The sequence below is a fragment of the Primulina huaijiensis genome, chromosome 2 (genome assembly GCF_012295235.1).
Source record: "Primulina huaijiensis isolate GDHJ02 chromosome 2, ASM1229523v2, whole genome shotgun sequence".
NCBI classification, from domain to species: Eukaryota; Viridiplantae; Streptophyta; class Magnoliopsida; order Lamiales; family Gesneriaceae; genus Primulina; species Primulina huaijiensis.
This window is the reverse complement of record NC_133307.1, coordinates 3060304-3072942: the sequence shown is the minus strand read 5'-3', so window position 1 is coordinate 3072942 and position 12639 is coordinate 3060304. Positions and strand designations below refer to the sequence as shown.

At 35.1% G+C, this 12639-nt stretch overlaps 1 protein-coding gene across 1 annotated transcript; it reads right to left on the bottom strand.

Moving 5' to 3' along the window:
• Positions 1 to 1571: 1571 nt before the first annotated feature.
• LOC140964230 (kinesin-like protein KIN-12B) lies at positions 1572 to 11755 on the bottom strand. The gene is made up of 16 exons (XM_073423824.1): positions 11281 to 11755; positions 10274 to 10411; positions 10098 to 10181; positions 9835 to 9948; positions 9650 to 9709; positions 9501 to 9554; positions 9313 to 9405; positions 8459 to 8554; positions 8050 to 8195; positions 6607 to 6756; positions 6390 to 6519; positions 5172 to 6272; positions 4991 to 5089; positions 4754 to 4906; positions 3857 to 4657; positions 1572 to 2812 (listed from the first exon to the last, which is right to left on the bottom strand). Exons 1-16 carry the CDS (start codon positions 11617 to 11619, stop codon positions 2597 to 2599), a joined length of 3774 nt encoding a protein of 1257 aa, XP_073279925.1. The 5' UTR covers positions 11620 to 11755; the 3' UTR covers positions 1572 to 2596.
• Positions 11756 to 12639: the final 884 nt, after the last annotated feature.

The following is a 12639-nucleotide window of genomic DNA, read 5'->3' as shown; positions in this document are numbered from 1 at the left end:
AGTATAAAATAGAATAAAATATACTTTTATAACAAATTGAGTTAATCATACGTGAATACAAAGTAATTGTTAAAAGATTCCAATACACAGTCGCGATTATTTCGAGTCTTATATTGGATTATGTCAGAATTACATGCATAATTTATTTTTATTATGAGATATTCGAGTAATATTTTTTACGATGATCTACATTTTGTCATAAATACGAGAATGGTCCACAATGAAATAAATGGTTAGGAGAGATTGATGTAATATGTTTTTTATTTTCCTTTTGTGGGGTCAAATTGAAAATGATTAGAAATTGAAGGGTCCCTTAAACAGGCTGTCAATGCTCTTCCTAAACTATCAATCTTTCTTTCACTTTATGTCCTTTTCTTTCGACTTAGCAAGTTATTTGCTTTAACTACGGTTTGGTACAAAACTTTATTGAGGGGGGAGAGACAACGAAATAATATAATAAATAAATAAATAAACAGCTGTGTGTGAAAATAGCCAATGAAGAAAAGTTGTTTAAGCAAAAGATTCAAGGGAAGTATTGGAAATTTTGATTTAAATAGTCTTGCTTGAAATAAATTGAGTTTCTAATAGAAATTTTTTCAAACTTTTATGACATCATACTCAATTTTAATACTAACATTATATTTAAACTATGATGTATGTTTCAATTTTTTAAATTTTAGTCATTTTTTTATTGGAAGTGCCGATAAAAATTGCATACGTGAGCGTCATGTCGATACAAGCGTCATGTCGATACAAAGTCAACATTATATTTGCACTACACATTAGCTTCACATGAGAAAATGATCAAATTGCAAAATAGCAAACTAAAACTTCATTTTGATCACATAAATAACCAAAACTACAAATATATAAATATATGAAACCAAATTTACAATTTTTCCAACATAAACCAATGGTACTCATCAAATAATTAGTCGCATACACAGTAGTCCTATGTCTGGTAAAAGATGTAGCATACGAATTACAAGGAGAAGATATTAAGTTTCAGAATGGAGATCCTAACTCAAAAATGTCAAGAGTTGGTTTAAGCATCATTATTTTGTCACCTACACCAAAGTACAACGACCTCAAAATCAACTAAATTTTAACCTATTTTGATTTCAGGCAGCCACCATTATTGATGCATGTATTTGGTCAAAACCGCCCCCTTTAATTATCTAGCATCTACGTATATTAAATTTGATCAATTGGTGGAAAAGCATCCATCTTAGCGATGACCCTTAAAGTAACTCTCATGCAATGCAAAATAATAGTTTACAAATAAAACTTCAACTAATTAAAAAACATAAAATTATTTAACTTATAAAAGTATGCCTAGGGATCATTAATTGAACTTGCTTGAACGCCGGTTAGGCTTTCAGTGAGACTATGTTACACTGAGAATAGATTATAAGATAAACATAAAAATCATTTGGGGAAGCTTGATCTAAGGAAAAAAAGCAGGATCCTATCCTGGATTCGAAGAACAAAAGCTTCCTCACGTTAATGTTACTTTACAGAATGATTCTTGAACCAGTGGCTGCTATTACATTCATGTCACTTTCACACCCATTTCACCACCACTGAATTTATGCTCTACAATAGGTTATTTCCTTGTCTCCCCCCCAAACAAAAGATTTTTTTATTTTTTTTCCTTCAAAAGATAAATACCAAATTCTAGTGGCCAATGAATGGGTGGGGACAGAATTCAATATCTTGTTTTCTAAGCAAAAAATAAATAAGTACATAATAAACTTGAAGGTAAAATGGTCCACACAAAGTTACAAGTATAGATATGTGTCAGAGAAGACAATGCCACAAGCTGCCTGTTTTATGGTCTCCATGAAATGATGTAGATTTTGTTACAATAAGGCTACCAGATATTGAAGTACTTGTGGACTGTCTTTTGCCTTTTACAAGTTAGCATGTTGGCTTCGAGCCCACTTGAGGATTGTCCCAACATTTTCTTGACATCCAAAACAAAGAAATAAATGATCTTTGAGGAAGTTAACATCATTGTTGGTTCTTTCAGATCTGTCATCGTGTCCCCATTTTGTCTTTCACACTTGGTCCACACTTATCTATTGCTAACAGACAATACTTCCTGCAAAATATATCTATACATGTATCTATACATGTTTGTATCCATTTATTCTACTATATTAGATAGATAATTCAGATTAACTATTTTGATGTACCAAAGAACATTAACAAAAGTAATATTCAACTCGATTGGGAACAAGATAATAAGAATGACGATTCACCATCAAATATTACAACTTAGAAACAATTAAGAACCCTTTCAACAGCAACTATGACTAGTTACATTTCAGTTTGAGTTCAAGTGCTTTAGCAAAGAGTATTGTAGGTTCAATTCTTGGCACAAGTTATGATATTCTGCATTGGTGATTCAGTGACTAGATGGCTCAGATTAGATACAGGCAAAACACAAATTACACAGCACCCACATTTGGTGAGGTTAGTTATACGGTTCGAAGATCATAGAAAACAATGTTTTGCTATATATGAGAAACTCATAATACATATACAAACACAACAATGGGAAACATCACAAACGATTATTGTGAACTACCTTTTAAATGTTACAACGGTCATAGCCAGAGAACCATGAAGGAGGCTCATCTACAACATCATAAGATGGCGCAAATTCCTCTTGCCAATTCTTATCAACATTGGTTTCTTGGCTCTTGGCAGCGAATTCTTCTTTGTAAGGGGCTGCAATCAATTTATTCAATTTATCTATCTCTCTGTAAGCCATTTCAGTCTCTTGTTCCGCCATTGAAGCTCGCTTCTGCAAGAATGTGAATTTTATCATAAATGTAGGTAACCAAAGCATTCTCTATTAGAAACCAGACACATTTTGGCAATTTCATTGCAAAAAAAATATATCATGAAGTCTTGCCATGAAAAGCTTCTATAAAAACTACTTTGATACATATTCAACAAATTATGAGAAAATGGAAAACCAACATTTAATAACAATAATTTACAGTGCTAAACTTTTCCCCTATATGTTAAACATTTGAGTAGAAACATAACTCATTTCAACCACAAAGAGCTAGTTCCTGATCTTTTCAACTTAGTATCCAACTTAAATGCATATCAAGTCTCAAATCTGCATAATTCTAGACGTCAAGGCAACAACTTGTGATAGTTGCGATATTCTTGTTCAACGACATGGTGTTTTCTGGTCATTATTTCCGATCCGCATCAACAGTGTGCGGTTCAGTGATAGAGGACTGTGCCAAATGTTTGAGTTTATGCATCAATAAAAGGTAGATTTTCCTTGATAAATGTAGCTAGCACCTCAAACAGCGCTCTGAATTCTACATAGCTTTGAAAGTTCTTTTTGGAATATGATTCAGAACAATTAATGAGAAGCGGAAAGCATGACAATATTCCAAAAAAAACTAGTGCAAACAATTTTGGCAACCCAGTTGATTCATATATTTCTTCAGAGCACCAAGCATGAGTTATTTTTTTGGCCTTCTTGCCTGAATAGCAGCAGTACGTTAAGAATTTATGTGATATGATGCTGCATGGCACAAATTCATTATCAGGTAATGATTTTATATTGATTTTGGATGTAAAAATTATAATAAGGAGGATCTGTTATTATACTTCCCAAATGATTATGAATTGGAGCTTGAATGGTTCGCGAATGGGCCAATGGAACAACCATTATGGTTTATCCTCCTTGGGCCATTCTGTTTTAGACTAAGATGTATGACATACCAGTTGGCCGTTGCATACTTTAGAATTTTGAACTGAGATTTATGGCAATAGGAGGATCAACTGAAAATGTAAACACCACATAAATAATGTAGGAATGTACCTCTGCAGCGGTTACAGCTTCATCTGCCTCTTTAAGCCTCACAAGTAATTCCCCAGCCGCCTGAACAGCTTCAGCAGTATCCCTCAACTGTGCTTGAAGTCCTCTATTTTCATCCCTAAAATATCGTCTCTCCTTCTCCCTTTCCACTTTTAATGCCGAAATTTCTGCTGCTAGTGCATTGATAAATTTAGATTCAGCACCTCTCACCCCTGCCTTAGACGCTGCTTTCTTGACATCATCAATTCCATCTTGAATCCTCCTGTGCCTTGCTAGCAATTGAATGTGTTTCTCTTCAAGCTCTGCATATTGTTCAAGCATGCGTGCATGGCCCTCCATCGCCATCTGCATTGCTTCTTTAAGCTCTTCCGAGCATTGCTTTTCCATATTTAGTTCATGGTTTTGCTTTTGAGCAAGAGATCGGTTGGCTTCTAGCTCCAACCTGAGTTCTTCTACTAGGGAAATCCACTTGCTCTCTGCTTCAGTCCACTGAGCTCTCTCCATCTGAAGTTTCTCCCCAGCATCTTCAGTCAACTCTGGAATGGTGCACAAAGCTGGAGCCACTTTCGAATCAAGCGAATGTGTAAGTTGCAGGAGAGGAGTTTTTCTTTTGGATGCCTTAGGCTGTGACGAATCCAGATAAAATTGCAGTTGAGCTCGTAAGTCTTGTATTTCTTCCAACAAAACATCCCTTTCCCCCAAGTCAAAGAAATTTTGATATCTTTCTAATTCATCTTGAACTCTTTTTTGCTCGATTATTGTTCTCAAAACATCAGGATGATTATCATATTGTTCCCGAAGAATCTGTAAGTATAAAATAAATTGTAGATGAATAATATCTTCTCATATTTCAGTTTGCAAAAAACCTAAAAAAGAAGGAAAAAAAAATCAAATGCGTGCCTTGTGTTCATGAGTTAGTGATAATAGCTCATCCTCCATGAAATCTTCAGTAGGCAGCACTCCATCCATCAGGCTTTCAAGGCGAGCAATTTTATCTTCACGGGTTCGACCAATTATTGCATTACATTCTCTTTCGTGTTTGTATTGCTGGATCTGTATTCATGTTCAGAGAGGTCAATAACATCAAAATAACTTGCAAGTCCAATGGTTGGTTGTCTGAATGTTTGATAAACATACCAAACGATTTAGTTGGATGATCTCAGTAGTTTGTTTGGAACATATCTCCTCTAATGCCATCTCTCTACGAATTGCCCCTGCCAAGACCTTTTCTACTGCCTGAAGTTAAATGAAATAAGTACATGTAAGAAAAGATAAATAGAAATAAAACAGAAATCCTGCTTATGGCCATTAAATATACTTTGGGAACTTGCGTCTTCAACTCGTGATATGATGGTGATCCATTAGCTGGCACTAGCTGCATATTCTGGCCATTATCTTCATCGCTAAGCTCTGGATGTAAATTTCTGGCCTTGCATGCATGACACAAAGGTTCTTTTGTATCATTTTCTAGTGACTCTCCTGTTATAGACATAGTTTGAACACCTGCATCAACTTTTATAACCGGCATTGCTTCAACGGGTATGCATGAGAATCTGAATGATGACCTTCTCAGGGCCGAACTAAGACGCTGGCTCTCAATTATTTTAATTCCATGCTGGAGAGTGGAAGCCAATTGATCATTGGACATAAAACAATTTTTGCGATTAGAAAGAGACTTCGAACAAAAGCTGTTGGAAGGCTTTGCTAAGGATACTTGTGAAGCCTCATAGTTACTCTGACGAGTGACACTCTGAGAAGCTGACGCAGTTGATGAGGTTCTAAGACTTTTCCTGCTGCAATTCAGTCTTGGAGAAACACTAGGTGTTGGAGACTTCAGAATTGGGGAAACATCAGATGGAATCATACTGGGAATAAAAGTTTCACCATCTTTAGCACAATTTATGGACTTTTCAGGAGTGTTCTCAGTTTCTGAAGATAGTTGTATTGAGGGGCATGGCAGCAGTGACTTCCTCGGCACACAAGAACCATTGTCAAGTGTCATCTCTGAGTTTTTTTCAATGTTCCCATGAATGATGAGAGTAGTTTTATCCTCGTCAACTGTTTCAAATGCTTCATCCTCCATATCCACATCTAAATCCTCGTAACCTTGTTTACCGGGACATGTATTTTTTATCTCAGGCCGAGCTTCCTCAACACTTTTATCTTTAGAAACTCCAGGCTGTGAACATGGACATTCAATTTCACGAGCATCCAAACTTTTATTTGCTTCACCAACTTCTTCACCTTCCATCAGAATTTCCATTTCTGCATCTCCGTCATCATCAAGATGAGGCAATGTCAATGGCCGGTTGAGACTAAATTTCAGTAGGTTGAGACTTCTCCGTGCATTCCATCCAGTTGCATAAGCACCATTTTGGCCTGCTTGATTGCCATTGGTCTTCATTCGATGGAGTTCATCCTGTCAAGTAATAGAGAGAACACAATGAGTCATCTGCATTCAGTGTTTTCTTTCCATGAGTTCTGACATCTTGATATATAATAATCTCACCAACTAGAGAAAAATACAAAAAATTACCTTCAGTTGTCGTATAACTTCTCTCAAGACATTTACATCATCCTGCATTTCTTCATTTACAATTGCTTTATTTTTTATTGCCTTCGCACGCTGTGCAAATCTTAGTGTGCTGAAAGTTTCGCTCTTACAGCTGCAATATAGAACAGAATTTCAATTAGAGTTGTAAGGACAGCTTCAGTGTCGGAAACCGAAATGATAGACATGGCTTCTATATCACCTTTGAGATGGAGAAACTGCACATATCATCGCAAGTTTGGCATTCCCACCCAGGGATTCCTGCAGTAAGAATGTCAACTTGGAATCCCTGTAGGGTATGTGTCTATGCTTCCCTGTCTGAGAAACTTCTGCAAGAATATTTATCAAGTTCCTGAAAATTTCACACATATATGAAATCAGCAAGAGTACAATCCAAATCCCAAATAGAATAAAAAGAAAGTAGATCAAGAGGGTAATGCTACACTGCTGAACTATTTTACAAGCTGATATTCAATTAAATTTAACTGAACAAAATGCCGAGAGATGAAAAAATTGAGAAAAAAATTAGTATAAGATTGAACACTTTACCTAAAACTATAGCTAGCAGTAATGATATAGTTTTTTTGTCGCTTTACCTATAAATATAGCTAACAACAATGGTATAGCTCAAGATTTTTAAACCGTAGAATAATCTAAGCATCACGTATCAATCAATCCTGTTATGCTTCTCGTTTCCAACCAATCCACATTCCAATAATCGCACCAATTTACAACTCATGGGAGTCAAATATTTGACATTGACTTTGATATCAATTATATAATCGACAATTTGCTGCTTTACCAGAATTTATCGTTAATAGTAATTGTATAACTCAAATATTTGGAACCATAGAACAGTCGAAACATCATATTCCAATCGTTGAGGTAACCATTTTTCCCCAAACACCTACTTTATGAACAAGAAAGAAATGACTGCCAGATATAAATTTCTACTATAATGCATTTGTCTCTACTTCACTCTCATTAACATGTCAAATTTATAAACCAAGCATGAAAGCTCAGTAAAAGAGAAGTTATTGGATTCAGAGACAGTCAATATAAGTTTCAGAAGAATTTAAAGTATCGTTTGCATGCATTAATGCATTATAAATAAGTATGCTAACTTGTGGTGTCTAAAGGAAGGATATAGAACAGACAAAAAAGGCCCGGTCATGCTATCTAACATAGAACATGTCAATTTTGTACTTTTACCACTGTAACTTCAGTTTCAAATTTCATCACCTTTATATGCAACTAACATTTTAGAGCTTTCAATTTTGAATTTTCCATGAAAATCTGAAAGAATTCTTGATGTAAAACTTTTCGTTTGTTTGATTCACACCAATCTCTGTTACAGTTTATGCTTCTTAATTAAAAATCCAATCAGGAACTCATAAGCTCTCTACTTGGGACATATATCAACTGGGTGAATATTTGCAGTCAATGTGTATTAGAATAAGGATCATCCAGAGATCTATGACAGAACTGAAATGTATTGCTACTCGCATGATCAATTAGTGTCTGTAATAAGGATCATTCAGTGATCTATGACAGAACTGAAATGTATTGCTACTCTCATGATCAATTAGTGTCTCTGTTTTCATATCTCTACAAGGGTAATGGGCACAACAATATTAAACCATACCCTAGTTGTGACAGAGAACGGTTAATATTCCCTGCTTCCTTCAAGCGTTCTCCAGCTGCACCTGTTTGTTTCTGTCTCTCTGATCCAGCAAGGTCAACAAAATTAATTCTGCTAACCTTCACGCAGCTTAAACCATCAGCAGCACTCTGTAATGATTTGGAGAAAGATTATGGGGCTAGAAAAAAACAGGAACCAAGAAAATACATTGAAAAAACAGCATGTACTCAATCATATAGATTATAGATTATGGATAAAAAGAAGCATGAGAAATTCAATAACCAGTTTGCTCGAACTAAATATTTTATTGCAGATGCGTGTTCATACCATATGAACAATCACAAATGAGAAAGTAGAAATAGGATCAGTTTGAAAGGCCGAGATCAACGAATTCCAACGAATCAATCATTACCTTGCTGCGCGATTCAACAACACAAGTGAAAACGCTGTGGGAGCGAGAACTTTCAGCATTCACACTTGTAGAGCCAGTTCTCCGATTTGACAATCCCTACATGATTTGGGCGATGAAAAGAGACATTACCTTGATTGAAAGTCAAGCGCAACGAGGAAACTCACGAAATAGCATTAAATCAAAGCTTATTGGCAATCTTGAGGACTATCAACAAATTGAATCTAATATTTGTTATTACCAGCATATTTCACCTTTCCATACCATATTGTATACCAGATTTCACAATTCTACACTAGAGAAGGTAACACAGTGATAAAATGAACAATCATCATGCATCATCTTCATATTTTAAAGGCAACACACATAGGATACAAGTGTAACATGAAAAATTTGAAACTAGCAGTCATACAAATTGAGCAACATAACACTGAAAAAACTTTATCTAAAACTTAGAACCAACGCATTCTTAAAACATTTGAATATTTGGGAAAGTTTTAAAAGCATTTTACATGCACAAGTCAAAAATAAAAAAAATCATGTTAATTAGATAAAATCTCTTTATCAGTGTTCCTAATCTGAAGCAATTTGCTCCACATGCAAAGATGCTACTGAATATACGCATACCCATCCCCACCCCCACCCCCACGGTTATTTCAGTTTTTTTCCTTTCAACAAAGAGGATCTGGTAGAAAAGATAGTTACATCTCCAACAGCAAAAAATGATCTCACTTTCCAGTTCATGGGCAGAAATTAAGAAAAATCGACACTTTCCTAAATAGCATGAATTGTACTCCAAAAATCAAGAAGTAAATACCTCTTTCTGATTTTTTTAAAAAGAAGAATAATTGACAAACCTTCATCAAAAGTTGTGACACGTCCTTCATAGAGGAAACGCATTCCTCTGTTAAATTTTCCACATAAACACCACTGTTAACATCTTCTCTGATCTGAAAAGAGATAAAAATATAGCTAAATTATATATATTTGAAGAAATCATCCATTGGATACAACCATAAATGAAGAAAATACTCTGTTCTATTACCTGGAGATTCTTTTGACTTGGATCCAATAAATCAGTTATTTGTTCATTGTAAATCTGTTAGCACAATGCTCAATGTAATCAGTATAAAAATAATGAAACACAAGGCATGAAAAAATAAGCATAGCACAAAAAAGATACATGACACCTACCTCAAGGAAAGAGCAACGGCACATAAACACAAGTTTTCTGTCAGCTTGCTTGACTTGCTCCTACAGGGAAAAGATACCAAGCATAAAATTTTAAAATATCATAAAGCCAAAATTTCTAGCACACTAAGTGGTTTAGACTTTACTACTTCAAATAAGAGATTTATTAGTCTAATAATGTTAAATACCTCATCAATCCTTTCAAAGAGCCAGTGGAAAACACGTGGCGCTAACCCTTGTTGTTCTTCTTCCAACAAATCATTTGATGCACCCCAAATGGTGTATGTCTTCCCACTCCCAGTCTGATATATCAAATTATGGACATGTTATCTTCAGCACACAAGTAGAACTAATCATAGCTGAAAATCTTCCACATGCATGTAATTCTGTTAGCTGTACTTTTTACAAATCACTCGAGTACTATGACAAAATCCGTTACAGAATAATATACCTGTCCATAAGCAAATACAGAGCTGTTGAACCCAGCAAGGCAATTTTCAACAAGTGGTGCACCCACGAGTTGGAAAATATCCATCTGAAAAAAGATTTTCCCAAAAATGAGTTATTTCATTTGATATCTCGCGCAAATGTTTAAAATAAAGATTAGTAAAAAGTAAGGTTTCCTGCCTGGTTTGACTCAATATCAGCAATCGAGTCAAATGTAAAGATTTGTCCTGCTATTGATAAAGAATCATTTGCAATTTTTTGAACCACATGCGGCCCTTCTTCTTCATTCTTATTTGGTGGTCTCACTCGGACTATCACCTAAATCACATGTTTAAATCAAATTATTATGAACCATTAAACTGATAAGAATTTTGTCAGAAGACGGAGATTTTGAAACAAACTACATTAAAGACGTATAGGCCAGGTTCAAATTCCATCAACTGACCCCCATCATCTTGAACAGACATTTGGGATTCTTTGAGGGACAAAAAAAGGCAAAATGGGTTCAACTGAAATTTCAGATAGTATTTGGAGTTAATATTTACTGGAGCATACAACTACTGAAGTATTATATTGTATTATATACAGCATCCTGAATGAAATCAAGTGAATCCAGAATTGGAGCAAACCAGAAACTAGAACAAATCAATGTACAAAACTTAGGTTTTCTCAAAGAAAAATAAAAACTTAAAACATGACACAACCGAAATCATTAAGTAAGAACATCATCAACTAGTTTAAGTTTAGTTGCTTCAATGTAGGTAGGCCAAAAGTCAAAACGGAGAAAACAAGTAGCGGACTATTCTTCACCGACTACTTCAAATGAGAAAACAAAAACCTTAATTCCATCAGAGAATAAGTTCAATAATCGCCTCAACAAAGATCTCAGTGAAATCAGAGTTTATCTCAGTCCAAAGAAATGAAAGAAGAAAACCAAACCAAAATCCATATGAAACATTTTAAATAACTAGAAAGGGTATTCAGTGACAAAGAATACAGATCCCAAAGCCGCAGCAGCCGCAGAAAAACAGAATACTATAAATCTTAAAAATATATGAATTCAGAAGACAACAAAACGCTCAATTGCGATTACCTGAAAACAAAAAAAATAATTCACAAAGCACAGACACCAAAATGATATAGTTTGTATTTCAGTTCCACTCATTTAAAAACAAGAAAGAACTGACCTTAACCCCAGAATCCAAGGAATTCACAGGCACCAAACCATTCTCCAAAGCCGCAGCAGCCGCAGCGGACTCCACACTGAGCTTGCGCTTGAGAGGCGGCCTAGGCGGAAGCGGGCTCTTCAACTTCGAAGGAACGGAGGATGGCGATGAAGTGACGTTAAGATCTGAATTTATCGGCTGCGCGTTCTCTTTTGACGATGATTTGTGCTTCCGGCCGCTAGGGTTCGGTGTGCCGGACTTCGATTTGGGGTTCGGAGACGAAGATAATGGAGCATTGACCGCAGTTTCATGGTGATTTTCTCTCAAGATTTGGCTACGCGGTACCATGAAATGCTTCATTTTCTTGAACGGAGAATAGAGAAGGGGGGCTTCGTGGGGGGGAGAGAGTTTAGAGAGAGAAAGAGAGACAGTGGAGAGAGAAAGGTAGCCGTTGGAGCAGAGGGACAGGTTTGATTTGAATTTGGGGAAAACTGAATTTACTTTTTTTTATTTTAATTTTAAATTTGGACAGCTCATTGAAATGGATCTGGACTGGAGATTGTCATTGGGCTTCAACAATTGGGCCAGACTCAGATGAATCGACTCTCACTCGGGCCTCTATTTTGGACCAGGCTCCATTAAACGAAATCCCAAAGCTAATTGTGACTAAGGGTGTTCATCTGTCAGTTCGGTTCGATTTTCGGTTTTTTATTTCGATTTTTTCGATTTTCGATTTTATAAATATATAATACGATATCCTAACCGTTTTTCTTCGGTTCGGTTCGGTTTTCTACCAAAATGGTTCGGTTATTTCGGTCGCTTATTTCGGTTTGATACAATTATTTAAATTAATAAGATAAATATATTGTAAAATATAATATATTATCTTTTTACATGATTTTTTAGTAAAATATTTAACTACAAAATCTAAATGAATTACATAAACAACAATCAACTAAATATTATTCAAAATAATTCATCATTCACTAATATCATCTTAAAAAATATTTAATAAAAATAAAATTATGAATTTAATGAAATTTCGGTTTTTTCGGTCGATTCGGTTTTGACATAAATAATCCGAAATCGAACCAAATATATTTCGATTTTAACATTGATATTTGAATTATAAAATTCGGTTTTCGGTTCGATTCATTGTTCGGTTTTTTCGGTTTGGATTTTCGCTTTTTTCGATTTTATCCGAAATTTGAACACCCCTAATTGTGATCGTAGCATTCAAAATCTAAATAAATATTATGATTTAACATAGACGGACGATGTTTTATAGTTCATCTGACATGAAAATTCTAAATTTGAAATTAAATCTAAAGTCCCGTTCCATAATAAATTTTAATGAACTACTACAATATTAAATCCAAA

Coding starts and splice junctions, on each gene's coding strand:
- LOC140964230 (XM_073423824.1), bottom strand. CDS start 11,619: ATGAAGCATTTCATGGTACCGCGTAGCCAAATCTTGAGAGAAAATCAC. Junction 10,412..11,280: donor CCTTGGATTCTGGGGTTAAG/GTCAGTTCTTTC, acceptor CATGTGATTTAG/GTGATAGTCCGAGTGAGACC. Junction 10,182..10,273: donor CTGATATTGAGTCAAACCAG/GCAGGAAACCTT, acceptor ATCTTTTTTCAG/ATGGATATTTTCCAACTCGT.